The sequence below is a fragment of the Phoxinus phoxinus genome (assembly GCF_949152265.1).
Source record: "Phoxinus phoxinus genome assembly, chromosome: 18".
Classification (NCBI taxonomy): domain Eukaryota; kingdom Metazoa; phylum Chordata; class Actinopteri; order Cypriniformes; family Leuciscidae; genus Phoxinus; species Phoxinus phoxinus.
Window position 1 is genome coordinate 22,664,422 of NC_136893.1, and position 21,620 is coordinate 22,686,041.

The 21,620-nt window shown below is 40.4% G+C and overlaps 2 protein-coding genes across 5 annotated transcripts in view; one reads left to right on the forward strand and one right to left on the reverse strand.

The window, feature by feature from the left end:
• Positions 1–21,620, forward strand: part of LOC306985331 (uncharacterized protein) — a 250,378-nt gene that overhangs the window by 39,696 nt on the left and 189,062 nt on the right. The gene's annotated exons all lie outside the window — the stretch shown is intronic.
• Positions 660–20,962, reverse strand: spo11 (SPO11 initiator of meiotic double stranded breaks). 3 transcript variants are annotated; one of them, XM_079589313.1, is made up of 14 exons: positions 20,879–20,962; positions 20,368–20,447; positions 20,137–20,250; positions 19,282–19,370; positions 18,259–18,325; positions 17,670–17,778; positions 17,417–17,503; positions 17,122–17,158; positions 15,775–15,884; positions 15,606–15,705; positions 12,395–12,432; positions 11,142–11,218; positions 1,213–1,324; positions 665–1,043 (listed from the first exon to the last, which is right to left on the reverse strand). In XM_079589313.1, the coding sequence occupies exons 3-14, from the start codon at positions 20,163–20,165 to the stop codon at positions 924–926; spliced, it is 975 nt and encodes a 324-aa protein (XP_079445439.1). In that variant the 5' UTR covers positions 20,166–20,250; positions 20,368–20,447; positions 20,879–20,962; the 3' UTR covers positions 665–923. The 3 variants fall into 3 exon arrangements, with proteins under 3 accessions (XP_079445437.1, XP_079445438.1, XP_079445439.1); XM_079589311.1 differs by lacking the exon at positions 20,879–20,962 and having other exon boundaries at positions 660–1,043; positions 20,368–20,811; XM_079589312.1 differs by lacking the exon at positions 20,879–20,962 and having other exon boundaries at positions 660–1,043; positions 17,694–17,778; positions 20,368–20,783.

Consider the following 21,620-nt stretch of genomic DNA (forward strand, 5'->3'; position numbering starts at 1 on the left):
AAACAAACTGTTCAGATAAATTTTAATTATTCTTATTGTTTTGAGTAAAAAAAAAAAAAAAAAAAAATCTAATTTAAGAATTGAGCCAAAGCGATTGAGAAAAACTGTAAATTATTACCAGTTAAAGGTATAGAGGCGATGTTTTTCATAAACACTTTTTGTTATTCTAGTTCAAACTCTATACACATCCTGATAGTAATCAATATTAGAAGTGGTCTAAATAATAAATTAAGGTGATTAGACTGAAGAATTGCACATAAACGTACAGTATGGCTTGCACACTCCCCTTTAAATCATAAATATATGCGTCGGAATATCATGACACCATTTTTCTTTGTAACTGAGGTTGGTGTCTTTAGAAGAAGATTTTGTGCTGAATTTTACGTGAATAAATCACAACAATCCCGTTCGATGGGCACAGCCATACAGACTGCAGCAGAAGTTTTTTTGTACGCTACAATTTAAAGCTTCTGCTTTTCGAACGTGTGATGAAGCCTTCTTGCTAGCCTCTCTAAAATTGCCTACCCTACCATTAACTTATACTTTCTGGGCTAAATCACCATAACCATGATTTAAATATTTCAATATACCTTTATTTTTGAAGAAACCGATGACTTAATTTACCTAAGTATTTTTTTAAATATAAAATAACGAAGTTCATGGTGAAAAGGAAGGGTTCGTTTCATTTATTTATTCCATAATATTCACCGCCAATGTAAAAGTGACAGTCCAGAGAAGCTTTAACATAACAGCTCAGGTGATGTATGGCATATTCAAGCTCATAACTCATAGTCTACGGTGGCGGTAATCCAACATAACGGCTCATCTAACATTCAGTAAGAACACACTGTAACATCTATACAGTGTTCAATCATGCACTTCATGCTACACACATACATATTCCAGTAGAGGGCAGCAGATGCTCATATCCAGCCTCCATAGCGCAGTTTATTTGGCAGGTAGACTCGAGTGAGGAAATGAGGGGCGATAGATGCCAGGGACTGGATCTCAGCTTTCTGCTTCAGTCTCTGCATCGTTTGTACCTGAAAAAAAATCACAGACACATAGATTAGGCGACATCATTCACATTCTTGGCCTCTGCAAACACCTGTCAAAGCACTAATGTCACAGATGCATCTTTGACCATATCGTCTGTTCTTTGCATATTGCCTTTGTCATGTCTTAAGTGTACAGAAGCATGAAATGAGGCACCTCTCTCTCCCACGCAGGCTGGCAGGCGATGTAGGTTCTGTTCCTCAAGCTGTTGATTTTGCTCTCATCTGCTTGAGAAAATGGAATAATACTTTCCTCCGGCACTCTGTACCTGTGACAGCCATTCACATATAGACACCATGAGGCCTTGTGCATTCATAACAATGTACACACAAACATAATCTCAGCAATTTACTCTTACATATAGTCGCTGGCCACTTTATTTGGTACTAGTGTTAGTTGATGCAGATAGTGGCAAATAGAAAATCAAGTGACTGGAACTAATCTGGATTCAATACAACAGCACATAATGATTAACACAAAAATGACTTCTTTAGCACTGCTTCATTACAGAAATAATATACTTTAAAATAATATAATTAAGTGTGATCTTAATGCAGTGTTTTCAGACACTTAACTTCATGTTAACTGCAATTGAAAGTGCTATTAGTTTAAATTTATACTAAGCGCAATTAGCTGAACTTTAAAGTGCTTTTATACCTACTTCACAAGGATTTAAGTACATCTTTATATGTAATTTTACAATTCTATTGTCTTTAAAATATGGTTAAAGTTACTGCTGAATGTACTGACAGACATTTATGTAGACTAAAATATACTCTAATGCCATTTCTATTGAAACTTATATGTCATGACTCATGTATTTAAAAATGTTTGTAATTATACATTTATAATGCTGAAGCTGTAGTTGATTAACTTTAAATATAATATAAAATAACACACAACAGTATAATCAAGTACTTTACATGTGCTTTAGTATGTTAGTCAACATTTTAAAATAAGTGTACTTATTTAAATCATGACAAAAGATTATTAAAACATGATTTAAAATGTACTTTAAAGTAAAACTTTTAATCTGACATTACAACAAAAACTCTTTAAGTACACTAAAGTTTCCTTTTATTTCATTGATATTATATTAACTGTAACTACGGTTTAAAAAATAAGATTTAAAGTACACTACAATTGCATATGCAGTGTAGTTCATTTTTCACAAGGGCTATCCCTCCTTTTCTTTAAAAAAAGAAAAAAAGTAAAATTCTGGGTTATAGTGAGGCACTTACAATGGTAATGTAAATAGTACATTTCAATACTAAAACTACAAGATGTAAACAATATGCATGTTAAAATAATTATAGTCTAAAAAAATTGCTTACTAAACTTTTCTGTGTAAAGTTGTGTCTAATTTTACAACCCTGCTGCCATGACAAAAAGAATGTATAAATCCTAAAGCCACTGTAAAATTTACAAGAGTTTCACTGCTCAAATATCAAAAATGTTACCAGAACAATGTGTTTTTATAAAATTATAAGACCAGGCCAGAATCAATTCTGTTCAGCTATCACACTATGGTGTAGCCGATTAAATCAGAAAACTGAAACACATCACTTTAATTCAATACATCTGTGCTGAGAATTGTGAGCAGTCTTCTTAATTTCATGCAGACTTTAAGGAGAGTGTGTTTTTCTACAAATCCTGCCTTTACAAACATGACATTAGTGCATTACAAACATGTAGGATCTCAGTCCAGTAGTGTTTTTGGGATGAGGTGGAGCAGGAAACTGGCAACATGAATGTGCTGATGCTGTCGGAATCAGAGCAAAAATACCTGAGGATGTTTCCAGCGCTTTTTTTAATGCATGCTGTCATTCAGATGGGTGAATTCACTAAACGGCTGACCACTTTTACATGCAGTTTGTGCATTTCAATACAAAAACCTACAATCCAGATCAGAATCCAGATTCAGAGTCAGTAGCTATGTTTCCATCTGTCAAAAAGACGAAGAACATGAAGATGAGAATCCACAGGTTCCAATACAATATACACAAGTGAATATAACTAACAGAACACCCCCTCCTGGAAGGCGTGACCTCGCGACTTGGAGAAGAGAGGCTTAGGAATTGGACGAGATAATGACAGGAGATGATGAAGTGATGGTGACAGGAGATGACGACAGGAGATGACGAAGGGATGGTGACAAGAGATGACGAAGGGATGGTGACAGGAGATGACGAAGGGATGGTGACAGGAGATGACGACGGAAGATGACGAAGGGATGGTGACAGGAGATGACGACGGAAGATGACGAAGGGATGGTGACAGGAGATGACGAAGGGATGGTGACAGGAGATGACGACGGAAGATGACGAAGGGATGGTGACAGGAGATGATGAAGGGATGGTGACAGGAGATGACGAAGGGATGGTGACAGGAGATGACTATGGAAGATGATGAAGGGATGGTGACAGGAGATGACGAAGGGATGGTGACAGGAGATGACGAAGGGATGTGACAGGAGATGACGAAGGGATGATGGCAGGAGATGGCGAAGGATTAATGACAGATGGCGAAGAGATGGCAACAGGAGATGATGAAGGGAGGACGGCAGGAGATGACGAAGGGATGACGGCAGGAGATGGCAAAGGGATAATGACAGATGGCGACAGGAGATGACGAAGGGATGGTGACAAGAGATGACGAAGGGATGCTGATAAAAGATGACGAAGGGATGTTGACAGGAGATGATGAAGGGATGGCGGCAAGAGATGATGAAGGGATGGCGGCAAGAGATGATGAAGAGATGGTGACAGGAGATGACGAAGGGTTGGCGACAGAATATGGCGAAGGGATGGCGACAGGAGATGATGAAGGGTTGGCGACAGAAGATGGCGAAGGGATGGCGACAGGAGATGATGAAGGGATGGCAACAGGAGATGACGAAGGGTTGGCGACAGAAGATGGGGAAGGGATGGCGACAGGAGATGACGAAGGGTTGGCGACAGGAGATGACGAAGGGATGGCGACAGGAGATGACGAAGGGATGGCGACAGGAGATGACGAAGGGATGGCGACAAGAGATGATTAAGGGATGGCGACAGGAAATGACGAAGGTTTGGCGACAAAAGATGGCGAAGGGATGGTGACAGGAGATGACGAAGGGATGGCGACAAGAGATGATGAAGGGATGGCGACAGGAGATGATGAAGGGTTGGCGACAGGACATGACGAAGGGATGGCGACAAGAGATGATGAAGGGATGGCGACAGGAAATGACGAAGGGTTGGCGACAGAAGATGGCGAAGGGATGGCGACAGGAGATGACGAAGGGATGGCGACAAGAGATGATGAAGGGATGGCGACAGGAGATGATGAAGGGATGGAGACAAGAGATGATGAAGAGATGGTGACAGGAGATGACGAAGGGATGGCGACAGGAGATGGCGAAGGGTTGGCGACAGAAGATGGCGAAGGGATGGCGACAGGAGATGACGAAGGGTTGGTGACAGAAGATGGCGAAGGGATGGCGACAGGAGATGACGAAGGGTTGGTGACAGAAGATGACGAAGGGTTGGTGACAGGAGATGACGAAGGGATGGTGACAGGAGATGACGACGGAAGATGACGAAGGGATGGTGACAGGAGATGATGAAGGGATGGTGACAGGAGATGACGAAGGGATGGTGACAGGAGATGACTTCGGAAGATGATGAAGGGATGGTGACAGGAGATGACGAAGGGATGGTGACAGGAGATGACGAAGGGATGTGACAGGAGATGACGAAGGGATGATGGCAGGAGATGGCGAAGGATTAATGACAGATGGCGAAGAGATGGCAACAGGAGATGATGAAGGGAGGACGGCAGGAGATGACGAAGGGATGACGGCAGGAGATGGCAAAGGGATAATGACAGATGGCGACAGGAGATGACGAAGGGATGGTGACAAGAGATGACGAAGGGATGCTGATAAAAGATGACGAAGGGATGTTGACAGGAGATGATGAAGGGATGGCGGCAAGAGATGATGAAGGGATGGCGGCAAGAGATGATGAAGAGATGGTGACAGGAGATGACGAAGGGTTGGCGACAGAATATGGCGAAGGGATGGCGACAGGAGATGATGAAGGGTTGGCGACAGAAGATGGCGAAGGGATGGCGACAGGAGATGATGAAGGGATGGCAACAGGAGATGACGAAGGGTTGGCGACAGGAGATGACGAAGGGATGGCGACAGGAGATGACGAAGGGATGGCGACAAGAGATGATTAAGGGATGGCGACAGGAAATGACGAAGGTTTGGCGACAAAAGATGGCGAAGGGATGGTGACAGGAGATGACGAAGGGATGGCGACAAGAGATGATGAAGGGATGGCGACAGGAGATGATGAAGGGTTGGCGACAGGACATGACGAAGGGATGGCGACAAGAGATGATGAAGGGATGGCGACAGGAAATGACGAAGGGTTGGCGACAGAAGATGGCGAAGGGATGGCGACAGGAGATGACGAAGGGATGGCGACAAGAGATGATGAAGGGATGGCGACAGGAGATGATGAAGGGATGGAGACAAGAGATGATGAAGAGATGGTGACAGGAGATGACGAAGGGATGGCGACAGGAGATGGCGAAGGGTTGGCGACAGAAGATGACGAAGGGATGGCGACAGGAGATGACTAGGGGTTGGCGACAGGAGATGACGAAGGGTTGGCGACAGGAGATGACGAAGGGTTGGTGACAGAAGATGGCGAAGGGATGGTGACAGAAGATGACGAAGGGATGGTGACAGAAGATGACGAAGGGATGGCGACAGGAGATGACGAAGGGATGGCGACAGGAGATGACGAAGGGTTGGCGACAGGAGATGACGAAGGGTTGGCGACAGGAGATGACGAAGGGTTGGCGACAGGAGATGACGAAGGGTTGGCGACAGGAGATGACGAAGGGTTGGCGACAGGAGATGACGAAGGGTTGGTGACAGAAGATGGCGAAGGGATGGTGACAGAAGATGAAGAAGGGATGGTGACAGAAGATGACGAAGGGATGGCGACAGGAGATGACGAAGGGATGGCAACAGGAGATGTCGAAGGGTTGGCGACATAAGATGGCCAAGGGATGGCGACAGGAGATGACGAAGGGTTGGTGACAGAAGATGACGAAGGGATGGCGACAGGAGATGACGAAGGGTTGGCGACAGGATATGATGAAGGGTTGGTGACAGAAGATGGCGAAGGGATGGTGACAGAAGATGACGAAGGGATGGCGACAGAAGATGACGAAGGGATGGCGACAGGAGATGACGAAGGGTTGGCGACAGAAGATGGCGAAGGGATGGCGACAGGAGATGGCGAAGAGTTGATGACAGGAGATGACGAAGGGTTGGCGACAGGAGATGACAAAGGGATGGCGACAGGAGATGACGAAGGGTTGGCGACAGGAGATAACGAAGGGATGATGACAGGAGATGGCGAAGGGATGGCGACAGGAGATGACGAAGGGTTGGCGACAGAAGATGGCGAAGGGTTGATGACAGGAGATGACAGGGTTGGCAACAGGAGATGACGGCAGGAGATGATGAAGGGATGATGGCAGGAGATGGCGAAGGGATGGTGATAAAAGATGACGAAAGGATGTTGACAGGAGATGATGAAGGGATGGCGGCAAGAGATGATGAAGAGATGGTGACAGGAGATGGCGAAGGGATGGCGACAGGAGATGACGAAGGGTTGGCGACAGAAGATCGCGAAGGGTTGATGACAGGAGATGACAGGGTTGGCAACAGGAGATGACGGCAGGAGATGGTGAAGGGATGATGACAGAAGATGACGAAAGGATGTTGACAGGAGATGATGAAGGGATGGCGGCAAGAGATGATGAAGAGATGGTGACAGGAGATGACGAAGGGATGGCGACAGGAGATGGCGAAGGGTTGGCGACAGGAGATGACGAAGGATTGGCGACAGGAGATGACGAAGGGTTGGCGACAGGAGATAACGAAGGGATGATGACAGGAGATGGCGAAGGGATGGCGACAGGAGATGACGAAGGGTTGGCGACAGAAGATGGCGAAGGGTTGATGACAGGAGATGACAGGGTTGGCAACAGGAGATGACGGCAGGAGATGATGAAGGGATGATGGCAGGAGATGGCGAAGGGATGGTGATAAAAGATGACGAAAGGATGTTGACAGGAGATGATGAAGGGATGGCGGCAAGAGATGATGAAGAGATGGTGACAGGAGATGGCGAAGGGATGGCGACAGGAGATGACGAAGGGTTGGCGACAGAAGATCGCGAAGGGTTGATGACAGGAGATGACGAAGGGTTGGGCGACAGAAGATGGCGAAGGGTTAATGACAGGAGATGACAGGGTTGGCAACAGGAGATGACGGCAGGAGATGGTGAAGGGATGATGACAGAAGATGACGAAAGGATGTTGACAGGAGATGATGAAGGGATGGCGGCAAGAGATGATGAAGAGATGGTGACAGGAGATGACGAAGGGATGGCGACAGGAGATGGCGAAGGGTTGGCGACAGGAGATGACGAAGGGTTGGCGACAGAAGATGGCGAAGGGATGGTGACAGAAGATGACGAAGGGATGGTGACAGAAGATTGCGAAGGGATGGCGACAGGAGATGACGAAGGGGTGGGCGACAGGAGATGACGAAGGGTTGGCGACAGAAGATGGCGAAGGGATGGCGACAGGAGATGACGAAGGGTTGGTGACAGAAGATGACGAAGGGATGGCGACAGGAGATGACGAAGGGTTGGCGACAGGAGATGACGAAGGGATGGCGACAGGAGATGACGAAGGGTTGGCGACAGAAGATGGCGAAGGGATGGCGACAGGAGATGGCGAAGAGTTGATGACAGGAGATGACGAAGGGTTGGCGACAGAAGATGACGAAGGGATGGCGACAGGAGATAACGAAGGGATGATGACAGGAGATGGCGAAGGGATGGCGACAGGAGATGACGAAGGGTTGGCGACAGAAGATGACGAAGGGATGGCGACAGGAGATAACGAAGGGATGATGACAGGAGATGGCGAAGGGATGGTGACAGGAGATGACGAAGGGTTGGCGACGGGAGATGGCGAAGGGTTGATGACAGGAGATGACGAAGGGTTGGCGACAGAAGATGGCGAAGGGTTGATGACAGGAGATGACAAAGGGTTGGCGACAGGAGATGACGAAGGGATGGCGACAGGAGATGACGAAGGGTTGGCGACGGGAGATGGCGAAGGGTTGATGACAGGAGATGACGAAGGGTTGGCGACAGAAGATGGCGAAGGGTTGATGACAGGAGATGACAAAGGGTTGGCAACAGGAGATGACGGCAGGTGATGATGAAGGGATGGCGACAGGAGATGACGAAGGGCTGGCGACAGAAGTTGGCGAAGGGATGGTGACAGAAGATGACGAAGGGATGGCGACAGGAGATGACGAAGGGATGGCGAGAGGAGATGACGAAGGGTTTAGAGTTTAAAGTGTATAGAGTTTACTTAAAGGCGGGGTAAAATACTTAGTTTCAGTCAATCTCATGTTAATCTTGAGTACCTATAGAGTAATAGTGCGTCCTTCATATCTCCAAAAAGTCTTTAGTTTCATCATATTTATAAAATAAAAATACAGCTTTCCGATTCTATCCGGAAAAAGCCGAGGTCCTTGATTCTGGGCGTGGGCGGAGCTATAGAGTCAAGCGGGGATTTCCAGCACAAGAAATAAATCTGATACCGTTGTACTTACATGAATGGGGTGTTTTATCACTGGGACCGCGCCAGGTTTTAATTGCAACCGGTTTGCAAATCCAGCGACGACCTGGGCCTTGTTAATAAAACATTCGTCACTGAAATGACCAGAACACAAAACCGCACTTGCCACACTCCTTTGCTGTCCAGGAAATACAAACTGCATCCACTTTTCCAGTAACACTGGGTTCTTTGGGAAGCTGAACAAGGTAAACTTTCCCTCACATCCCAAAACACACTTTTTTGGAGACATTCTTGACATCAACCATTCTATTTAGCTATTTAGCGCTGCTGCTGATGATTTCCGGTAGTAGCGCGTCGATGAGCGCGGTCTTTCTCTCCTCTGGTCGACGTGTGCGTGAACACGCTTTTTTCCGAGAGCAATGCTCATATAAGGAGTTCCACTCTGGTCTACGTCATTAGATCTACGATAGAAAAAAAACAGCCGAAACGTGTTGCAACCCGGAAGTATGATTTTCAGCACAGAAATTCTCTGTTATTCGTTCAAAATAACTTTTCAAACTTTGGCCATTATTAGCATGAGAATCCATCTCTTTAACACTGTAAACAACTCTGAATACATGAAACACCATTGTACCCCCCCTTTAAAAAAATTACTTGAAGTTTCCTGTACTGCATTTAATCAAAGTTGTCCTTTTAAATTTTCCTTGAAGTTTTCTTTGTATAATTTACTTGAAGTTTGCTTTAAAGCCACTCCTCCTTATATGTCCATACAAGTATATGCTGTTTTTTAGCTAGAGACTACAAGGTGGAGAAGGAGAAACAGTTATCTTACCGTCTGGCTATCAAAAATGAGGAAATCGTCTAAATCAAAATCTAAGGAATATATTTTACGGATTTAAGACATTTAAGTTTCCAAAGGTATTGGAGCTCTACTTGAGTGCTGTTTGAAAGTATTGGCCAAAAGAATTTCAATTATTATAATTTTTTTTGTGTTTGTGAAAATAAATGTGCAACACTTTAACGGACTGGCCGTGTATTTCTGACGTGCAAGACACTTTAAGTCCTCCTAATAGAAGCAAGAAAAGGTCCTGGTTTCTATACCTCATCTAAATTACCCAGGGTTAAAAACGGCGTTTAGAAGGACAATAACCAGGGGTTAAGCGCAGGTTTTTTTTTTATTGAGCAGTCAAATTTAATCGAGGAATCGTGACAGCCCTATCTTGTAACGAATGTCATTTCAGTTCTACTTTCTGAGTTTGAGAGAGAACAACATAATGCAAGCACTGTAAAAGGTTTTGCCACAAACTCAATCTTGGCGACAGCAATCCTTCATGCTAATATAGCGAGAAAGCTTTTCACCTCAACGAGAAATTTCATCACATTTTAATATCGTGAGATCGTCACACCCCGTATTTTTGTTTTATCAAATAATAACCTTAAAAGGAACACTCCACCGTTTTTTGAAATAGGGCTTATTTGCGTGATATCTCTGCACCCAAGTAGCAGTGCTTCGCCTGTGCTTCGCCTGTGCTTCGCCTGTGCTTCGCCCTAATATAGTCCCAAGTCAATATCTGCCTAGGAAATCGCCTAGTCTTAATCGGCATCGCAATTTGTACTCGTTGTGAATACGCAGGCCACAAGAAGTAATTCGGTTTTTTTTTTTTTTTTATCACTTTTACTCAGGACATGCTAGCTGGCAACAAAGGATTCCATTCATTATGCTAAGCTAAGCTAGCGGCAACCCTGCCAAACTAAAACAATGCATGCACTGAGACAAAAATGCATTTGCCCACCTATCTAGATGTAGGAAAGACGGTGAATAAGCCCTATTTCAAAAACCGGTGGAGTGTTCCTTTAATCAAATTAAAGTCATCAAAATGAAGTCTTAACTGGATCTATATCCATACATGCAGTATAAGCACTTCAGGCACTTGAAAAAGCAGATTCAGTTTTCTAGGGTGATGTTGTACAGATAAAGTATGCCAGATCATGGTGGTCTGCTGCATTCTCTACAAGCTACCACTCATAACTGGGCTGAAAGATGGGAAACTGACAATTTTTGGTAGTGTGGCATTAATTCCCCTTCTAAAAGCATAAAAGAAACGTACGCGATACTAGATAATGTACCTTGCAAAGTGGCCAGTGTTTAACATATGTAGGCTACATGGTGCTAACAACGGCAGTTAACATTTCTTTCTTCTGTAGTTTACTCTATTTACCTAAAAAGAGGTTCTGATTTCTGAAATCCATGACAGTTGACACATCCACTTAAAAATAGCTTTCAAGAGGAAGGAAATAAAAAACAGCAACAGCAACAAAAACCAAAACAAAAAAAACCCAGAAAACGGAAACCAGAGCAAGCCCAGCCTCAATCACAAACCACAGAGCAGAGTAATGAGTTGACTTTCCCAAACCTCTGGATGTCTGAAGGCAGGAGGCCCAACCACAGCACACTGGGGACAGTCAGACTGTGGGCCTCGAAGGCCATTGACTGCGGACAAATGACAGTTAGAGTTCCTAAAGCTGGACGGCCGACAGACAATAAACAAGCCAACATGATTTACTAAGTATATGTTCAGGTTTAAGTATATGAAATGTTACAGTCACTGCATGTATTTGTTTTAATGTGCTGGATGCTTTGAAAGGCCAGCAAAAAAATAATTGTAACTTTATCAGAATTTTTGTCTTTTTTCAATATAAAATGTAATCAAATTTAATAATAAAATTGTAACTGAGAAGCAAAACAGTTTATGTTTGGTGTAGAATAGATTAGATTTTTTTAATGAATACTTTGTTTGGTAAAGACACATTAAATTGATCAAAAGTGACAGTAAAGGCATTTAAATGTTACAAAATATTTCTATTTCATATAAATGCCCTTCTTATGAACTTACGAATCATTAAAGAAGAATCCTGAAAACAGTGTATCATGGTTTCCACAAAAATTGCATGACTGTTTTCAATATTGATAATAATAAGAAATGTTTCTTGAGCAGCAAATCATTACATTTTAAAATATATTAAAATTACATTTAATTTTTAAACAGAAAAGTTATTTTAAATTGTAATAATATTTAACAATATTTATCATAATAATGTTGTAATATTTCACAATGTTACTGTTTTAACTGTATTGACGTTTTTTACTTTTACCTTGGTGAGCAGAAGAGACTTCTTTCAAAAACATAAAAAAATCTTTCGACCCCAAACTTTTGAATGGTTGTGTATATTGTCTTATTATTTAACACAATTTTGCTTCTCTAGTAAATATGTAATATTATGTTACAATATGTGTTTAATAGTATATCATAATATATTTATATATTTATCATATTATTTCTTCATTCATATTTGTTTAGATATTTTATACTGGAAAATGACCACCCCCCAAAAAAAAAAAGACCTGGGGAGAAATATTTTAGTACTGCAGGATTCTGTATGTGAAAGTGAGTTAAACAGCCTAAATGTAGCCACACTGCAGATGTGTCACACATACACATGTAGAAACGCTTTACTTTTTCCACAGGGTAAATTTTAAGTTCATGAATGAGTGCTTCCTCTTTTTTGTCTTGCCACAAAGAGAGAAGAATAATTACATGTCACCGCAATGCAAAACTGTGCAGGCCTCACTGGAAATTGCACAGAAATAGTAGGAAGCAGGACTTACCATTGAGCCATACTTGTAGATGCACATGATCTCGATGCCTGGGGAAAAAAAAGAGAGAGAGAGAGAGGCTGATTCTGCAATCACCACCATACCCTTGCAATTATCCTTTGGGACAACTTAATTCGCCCGAGAACAAAGTAAAGCATTACACATGCACAGAGAGCGCTGGAGTCATTGATAATGACAGTGTCAGAAATAGCAGGGCCTCCATGTTCACGGTAAACTGCACTAGACCTGCCACAAATGAAAATCACTGCAGGATTGGTTGTTCTCAGGGAACGATGAACTCATGCGAACGATGGAGCATGCGTGTGTTTGTTATCTTCGCGTGCATGTGTGTTTGTAGTTCAATGACTTTACTGAGTATAAATTACATGTTGCAGTGAACATGAAGTGACCTTAACATTGAGCCTTTTCACTGACACCTTTCAAAAGCTCATTATACTATAATAATATCCTTTAAAGTTTCAGAACTGAAAACTTCCTTGTTAGTCCAAAAAAAAGCTTTTATTGACACCAGGCACAGTGAACGACAAAGTGGGGATCTATGACGTCAAAGGGTATCAAACACTGCCTTCGCAGAAGAAGATCAACGCTTACTTCAACACTGCCTGTTTAGCCCCGCCCACCGATTCGCATATTACATGCAATAGCTAAATAACATAGGCCTACGAAGTGATAATTGCTCAACCGGATCGAGCTATCAAGCAATAAACATGCCGTTTACGAAATATTGTCCTGCTCATCACTGCAACCTTTTATGTGATGGAATAGATTTAATATTCATGCTTTAAACAATACCTTTCACAACTTGTTAATCTCGATAGCTGTAATAGAACGTAGTAAAAGTTTTCGAGAGAGTTCCAACATGTAATGCTGGCTATTTTTATATGCAAACATGTAAGCCAATCACAGCAGTGGGCGTTTACACTGAAGCCTCACACAGACACGCCCCTAAAAATCAGGCTAGAAAAAATCATAAATTATGACCATTTTTTATGTAAAAATCATATTACCTTATAAGGGCACCCCAGGCAACATTATAAAATAATCCAGTTCATGACCCCTTTAAAAGGACACTAAGTAGGAATTACTCCCATCTAGTGGTGAATTCGTATTTTGCATCCAAACTAATTTTGCTCTCCAGCGCCTCGCTTTTTCAAATGCGCATTGCATCTACGGTAGGCGATATGTACCAAAAAGCTTTGACAGGATGTCTTCTAATAGCACTTCGTCGAGGGGGGGTGTTTTGAAACATTGTTATTCATAAAAATAAATCATGAGAACATGAACTTCATCACTGCATGTGCAGGAATTGTAAAATCTTTTTTCTTATTAACTGAAGTAGCCTAACGCAATATTTTTACTCTAATAGCTTATCTTTCCCCACACATTTAAACTGTGATCATGCAATAACGTTAACTTTACATCACGATGCTGAGCTACAGTGAAATGATAGAAAAGACATTATCTGTGATAGCAATTCGCCTTATTCACGCAAACTGGAGTAGAATGAGGCTCGCGTCTACCGCGCCGCGCTAAACACCGCGCCGCAGGACCTCTTTACATTGAAATCACTCGCGCCAGACGCTCAAGAGTGAGTGAGTAATCATTTTAAAATAAAATTGACTTTAATCAAACCACGGATCCGTGATAAGTTTTGTGATCCGTCTGTTAGCACTATGATCACTTTGAGGGGAGGATAAATTTATCCCCACCGGGGATAAAAATAATTAAGCAGATACATTGACCAGAAAGGGGGAAATCCCACGCATGTTACGTTCTATTTTTGACTTTTTTGGCGACGATGTTTTCTTCTCCTGTGGCTCGGCATATGTATGGTCCATAATAACAATGCAATCCAGACTTTTAAACTTGCCGGTGCAGTTTCAAGCGCCTCTCACTGCTCTGCACCTGCGTTTCTGCTGGTTTCGGCTGGCTCTGAACGAAAACGCGTTGTGGAAACGCGTTGGCTTAGTACTTTTTGTCCCTCTCTGCTATTATAGTTTTGCAACTACATGGAAGCCTCCGTGGACCTACCCGTCCCATGTATATAAAGATAATTAATTCTTCATTTATAAGGATAAGTCAGATAATTGGCCGAGGTATTTGTACACCATTGAGGACATATTTATGAATAAAAATATTGATTTTAGATAATTAAAATACCTAAAAAGATATTTAGTGTCCCTTTAATGTAATTTCTATTTAAACTAATATGTCATGTATTTAAATATATTTGTGATTACACATTTGTAACGAGGAAGCAATTTAGAACATATAAATATATTCACTTTAATTCTAATATTAAATAATACACTAGTTAAAATTATAATCAAGTACTTTACATGTGCTTTAGTATGTTAGTCAATACATTTAAATAAGTGCACTTCTTTAAAACTTTTAATTTGACATTTTTTTATTAATTGCACTTTAAAACTTGCACTATAAAAGTGATGACAGAGTACTCTTTTTTTTACACTTAGCTGGCATTTTATTTCATTATTATTATATTATCTGCAAGTAACAAAATATACTTCAAAGACTACAAGTGCATATTCAATACAATTAAGCACACTTTTTTTCACAAAGATGCTAGGGGTGTTGTCGGCAGTGTTGGGGGTATTACAATGCGAGTTACTTAATCAGATTACTTTTCAAATAAGAAACGCATCTCTCCTGTCCTCACGTTGAGAGAAATCGTGAGGCGTTGTGTGCGCTGTGTGTAAACATGATGGTTATTGTAGTTCTGGACTATATGTGAGCATTTACTCATCTGACTTGCACAAAAATAGGTTCAGTATTCCTCAAAATGAAAAAAATAAAAAAACCGGCAGTAAAATGCAAACTCAGAATATTACACAAACCTGCAATAATATAATATCTTAAATTACACAAACATACTTTATGTATTTAATCTCACTTTATTAACCAATGTCTTTGCTGCTGACCTTGGATGATTCAATTCAACCATACTAATAAGCTGAAATGACTTTAAATAAACCTCTACATTTGCCAAAAAATCGCAACGTAACGCATTACTTTCCATAAAAACTAAGTAACACAATTAGTTACTTTTTCAGAGAGTAAGACAATATTGTAACACATTCCCCAACAATGGTTTTGGGTAGTTGCCACCCTAAAATCCCTCATTCTTGAATGAGCAACATGTAAACATGATTAATAAATGTGTGTGTGTGTGTGTTTGTACCATGAGGATCTGCATCCACCAGAGCAAAAACTGGGACGTGTAGCTCGTCCCACAGTTTCCTCACCATCAGTCTGCTGTTGACATCAGGCATCCCTTTACCCTGATGAACACACAAGACCAAACATTCAGGCCTAGAAAACACACACCAACACTGATCTAACACACTTACTGTTATGATGATGCAGGGCGAAAGTCTGGTACAGAAATCATCGTCCAGCAGTCTCTGGAGTGTTGCATCTTTCTCCACTATCAGAATGAATTTCGCAGATGATACAATGTCTTATATGTTGCTGAGGAATGTAATAGATAATACGACGGAGAGTATGAAGTTCATTCACACAGTCCTTCAAATAAAATATAAATTATAATATTTTTATATTTTAATGTTTATAATACACATTCATGAATTAAAACATGTAATTTGTCTCTGTTTTCTGAAAGGGATAGTTCACCCAAAAATGAAAATTCTGTCATCATTTACTCACCCTTCAAGTTGTTTCAAACCTGTATAAATGTCTTTCTTCTGCTGAACACAAAAGACAATATTTTGAAGAATATGGGTAACTAAACAGTTGATGGGCCACATTGACTTCCATAGCGTTGAACAAACAAATACTATGGAAGTCAATGGGGTCTATCAACTGTTTGGTTAACAACATTCTTCAAAATATCTTCTTTTGTGTTCAACATGAAGAAAGCAACTCATACAGGTTAGGAACAACTTCAGAGAGTGAGTAAATTATGACAGAATTACATATTTTTTTGGGTGAACTATCCCTTTAAAAGCAACTTAACTTTGGTAGAGCAGTGACATAACTATATCAATTTGAATAATTTCTGTGATTGAAAAGCCTCCATTGAGCCAAAAATCCCACACATCTCTGTGCAGCACAACCATGAACCAAAACGTCATATGATTTAATTCCGCCTTTATTTAATTTAATTATAGAATAAAATTATGTTAAAATTAAACATATGTACTACTGTACACCCAAATCGCTTTTACAATCATATCAGGGGGTCTCTCCTCAACCACCACCAGTTATCAATAATCACTTGACTCTGGTGTTGTCTGATAACAGAAGGCCTGGAGTTTAGTTGTGGTTACTGAAAAAGTTGCATCTTACTGAAATTAGGTTTAGTTGTACTAAAGTACTAAAATGACTAAAACTTGATGATACTTTTGTCCTCTGTAGAGTTAGCAGAATTGAATTAACTCCATAACTGACGACTTTTGCACCATCAACTGAATGAACCAACATTGAACCGACTCAAGCTGAATAATGACACTATTATCTTTTTAAAAGTTGCTTTACAGCATATGTGCATAGAGCATATTTTGTCTCATATGTGATGAAGTTCATCATTGATTCTGTTGTTTTCCTGTTTATTAATGTGAAGCTATTTTGAAAATATCTGTATTGCATAAAGCGCTATATAAATAAAGGTGACTTGACCTGACAAGGGATTAGGGGTGGTGTTCCTTTTACATGGTTTAAGAAAACAGGAAGGATACTTCTGATCCCGTTAACATTGGAAGACACAGGGGTAGCCTGGGGGGAGGACACAATTATGAAAACATTTAAAATCATTTCACAGCAAAAAAAATAGTATGGACAAAACTTCAGAGAGACAAGTAGACTGAGAATGGTGTGTCAGACCAGTGGTTAAGTTATACTGATGTGAATGTTTGACAGATACGGTCTGAAAATGTTGCCAGATGAATGATTAATGCAGAAGGAGATTATATAAATCATGCTCTGGCATACAGTGCACATTAAGTGAAAGGTTGGCTGGCGATCTGGACTCACTGCGGAGCTGGAATTGCAGTCCACCTTTGTGCCATCTTCCTCCAAATAACACAGATCACCTGAGATGAAGCCTTTGGATGTTGCAAGCTGCGAGGATTATTAAAAGAAATTGTTTACATTCTCTTTAGTGGATTCGCAACGGTCAACCTATGCAAATGAGGCCTTAAATAATACATGACAATCACTTTATTCGTTTTGTTGTTGTGTGAGTGTATAAAAGTCTATACTGCACACTAGAGCCGCATGCACATACAACATGTAGACTCCTACGAGGAACCTTCAGCAAGCAGGACACGTCATCCACGATGAAATCCAAGGTCCTCTGTGACCCAAACAGCTGCACGTCATTATAGTATATGTCCCTGACGGATGGAAGAGAAAACATTTCAGTGCACAGGTGCACTTGACAAATCACGTCATAAAAAAAAAATCAAAGGTTCCACCTGCTCCCTATATCAGATGATTTATGAGGCTGTTTGCTGATTTATAATCACATCATCACTTATATCCACAGGTGGTTTGAATGAAACGGCCTGCAAAAGCTGACAAAAATGTTAAATATTTAGACATGAAACAGGTCATATCTTAAAAGCGCTGGAGAAGAACTTGCCAAAATATAGTCCTGCAGTATGACACGCTGAACTCCATCTAAAACTATTTTAAACACCATTTTTACTTGTATCATTTTTATGCATACAAGAATGGAACATGGATTATTTTTTTTTACTTTTCCAAATGTATTTGTCTCGACACAAGAGCATGTACAATGATCTTGTGAAGGTGAAGAGTTTTAACCTATGGAGTCTGTGGACATGTTAAGTGTTGACATGGCTATCACTTACCTTTTAGTAGCATAGGAGTCACTTTGTACAAGTTTGTAAATAACAGACAAGAGCTTCAGAATCAGGGCTGTAAAACAGGAACATGCCAGAAACAGTCATATCTTGTTAACAAAAAGAATATATATGGTATAAAAGCTTGTTTCCACCACAGAATAAAAAATGAAAAAGGTAATTGCGACTTTTTATCTCAGAATTGCGTGATATAGCCTAAAGTTGCATTTGCATGTTATAAAGTCAGAATTGTGAAATATAAACTCGCAATTGCGAGAAATAAACCCGCAATTCTGATTTTTTTCTCTCATAACTGCATGTTATGTTTCGCAATTCTGACTTCATAACGCAATTGTGAGATATAAAGTCAGAATTGCATGATATAAAGTCACAATTGTGTGTTAAAGTCAGAGTTGTGAGACTTAACCTCGCAATTCTGAGGAAAAAAGTCAGTGTTTTATTCCTCAGAAGTGGACTTCTTACAATTCTGAGAAAATATGTGAGATGTATGTGAGATAGTTGCGAGATATAAAAATTCGCAATTGCGAGAAAAAAAGTAAATTGTGAGTTTATTTCTCACAATTGTGAGTTTATATTTTGCAATTCTGACTTTATAACACGAAACATATGTGTCTCACATATGCTCTATACTCTAACTTTTTTGATGAGTTAAAGCAATATAAAAACATATGTTGTCATAACTTATTGATCATACCATTTAAAAAAATATATATATATATATATGTTGTGGGTTGTTATTACAAGCCCAAGTCAAGAGAGCCTCTATGATATTCTGGTCTCTATATATGGCTTGGTTCCCTGCATAACTGGGATTTTAATTGTCCCCCAAGACAGAAAATGTATATCAGATTACCTTTTTTTTTTTTGTGGGATGAATTACACTCCTCAGTTTAATAATTAAAAGTTTGAATAAGTCCATGTCAATGTCAAAAATAGATTTGTATATTTGGATAGTAATTACTATTTTACTATCTGTAATATGCAAAATCAAGTAACCCAGGGTGATCTCACCAAACTTGGTGGCTGATGAAGGGCAGTCACATCGGATAGCCATTAGAGAGACATCTGCCTTCAGTACCAAGCCAACAGACTTCTGAAATCTGAGAATAAAACCAACATCGCTTTTGCTCATTTCAGTTTTCTTTTGTTGTTTTTTTGTTGACTAATTATGCAGAAAGTCATAACAAGCCCTGAAATATGCACAAGAAATGAAGATGACTTCAGGAGATACTTCATGTCTGGGTGTACGGGTGACATGTTTTGGGGAAAAACATCTACATGTCTCATCTGAGAGATCTTATGATGATCATAACCAAATGTTGCTGTGGGAAATCTAAGTACCGAGAGGTTTTATTGTTGTGGGGGATGACATTTTTCACTTAAATGAGTGTTTCATTCTCATATCTGCTATTAAAACTATCAGTCATTTTGCTAGCACGAAGGATACCTTTATAACAGCAGTAAGCCAAAAGCCTAGTCGTTCTCCAAGTTGTCAGGACCCTGGCCTTAGAGGGGCCCAGATGAAACGGGCTTTAAGCTTTAGGGAGGTTTGATGTAGATCTGACCAGACAGTTTTCTTTGTTCTGAACAAGAGCTATTACACTGTGCACAGTGAAAACCTCTTCAGAGGACTGCGAGTGTGTCCGAGAGAGAGAGCGAGAGAGAGAGGGTTCATCCTCTCATGAAAGTACAGCTATTTAGCGTCTGGAAGTTACTTTATTTGAAAGGATCAAGGTTCAGATGAGGTACTAGAAAGCCAGACAGACATATATTATAGATAGATAGATATGGACAAACCTATTTAAATAAAGTCCTGCATATCTTAATTAGGCTGTGTAAATAAACATTAGACACACACACACACACCTGACATTGGTCCAGCTGGATCTGTTCATCACTTTGAGCACAGGAGCTTCACCTTTAGACACACTGATGACTATCGTCTGAATGACATTCTCAATGCGCGACAAAACATCCTCTCTGTCAAATTATATATAGTGAATTATATTCAATTATAACGGGCAAACAGACAAGAATGGAGGCAAACTTTAAAATTAGTATTAAAACATAATATTTCTGCTCGTGGTGTCGCCTCACCTGCTGATGTCCTCCTGGCGTTTGTCAGCTTTTTCCAGACTCTCGAGCAGCGTCTCTCGTAAACGATCTACCTCAGTAAACTGCTCAGCCATTTAAAGGAAGTATCTCAACTGCAGTCGAAATAGTTACAAATGTTTTGCGTTCGCTGCAGTTGTAGCTGTTGTTTGTTTGTTTGTAAGTGGAAAACAGTTTAGCGTCTGGAGCGAGTTAGCGCGAGTTATAAGTCGTCGGAATGGGTGTCACTTTAATGGATATTAACGGCTAAGTGATCAAATGATCGGAGATAAAACCACTGAATATGCTAGTCGGGGTTTTTTTTTTTGTAGCCTATGTATTTTGTTAAAATACTTTTCAATCAATAGTACGTCAGCTGAGCAGATAACGGCTGTGCGCGCGCTTGCGTATATCTGCCGCGCGCTTGTAAAGGATTCTCTCAGGTTTAGTAGAACGCAGTGCGCACTAGCGACTGAACAAAAAGCAACAACAACAACTGTATTCTTTAAAATTTCACCTTTTGTGTTCCACAGAGAAAAGAAATTCATATGGAGGAAACAAAGCAGGCACATCATGAAGTGTGAAAAAATATTGCTTATTGCGAAAACAATAGGCCTACTACATAGCATACTCAAGTGTGTATGTTTTTCTCGACACTTCATTGTCGTTATGTTAATTGCAATTCATTGAAAATGTCAATTTTGCTGAACTAAAGATTTTCTGACTCATAGTAGGCTACGGCCTAAGTTACATTAGGCCTACAGACAATTTAGCTATTCATAAATTCTTCCATGTCTTTAAAAACATGGTTAAAGTGTATACTGGAAAAATGTACTGTCATGTTAAAACTTGTATGTCATGTAATTTACATATATTTGTGATTGCATAGGCTATTTGTAATGACGAAGTTGGCCTAACTAAATATTTATTTAACTATATTATAACTTAAAATTTTAATCAAGTAGGCCTACTTTACTTGTTAGTCAACACATCAAAATAAGTGTACTTCTTTACAGCATGACAACAGATATTAAAACATGTTGATGTAATAATTTTTAACATGTGTTACTCACTTGTCAACTGAAGATTTCCAACAGGTCTGGACCCCATAACTTGATGACGATGGTTCTTAAGTGATAATTTGAGGATTGGTATATTATAATGCTCTTGTTTCTTAATTTTTTGTTGTTGATTTATTTATAATTGCCAGGCTTTCTTTGTTTGTTTGGTTTTTGCTTAGATTGTTAATGGTTGAAATG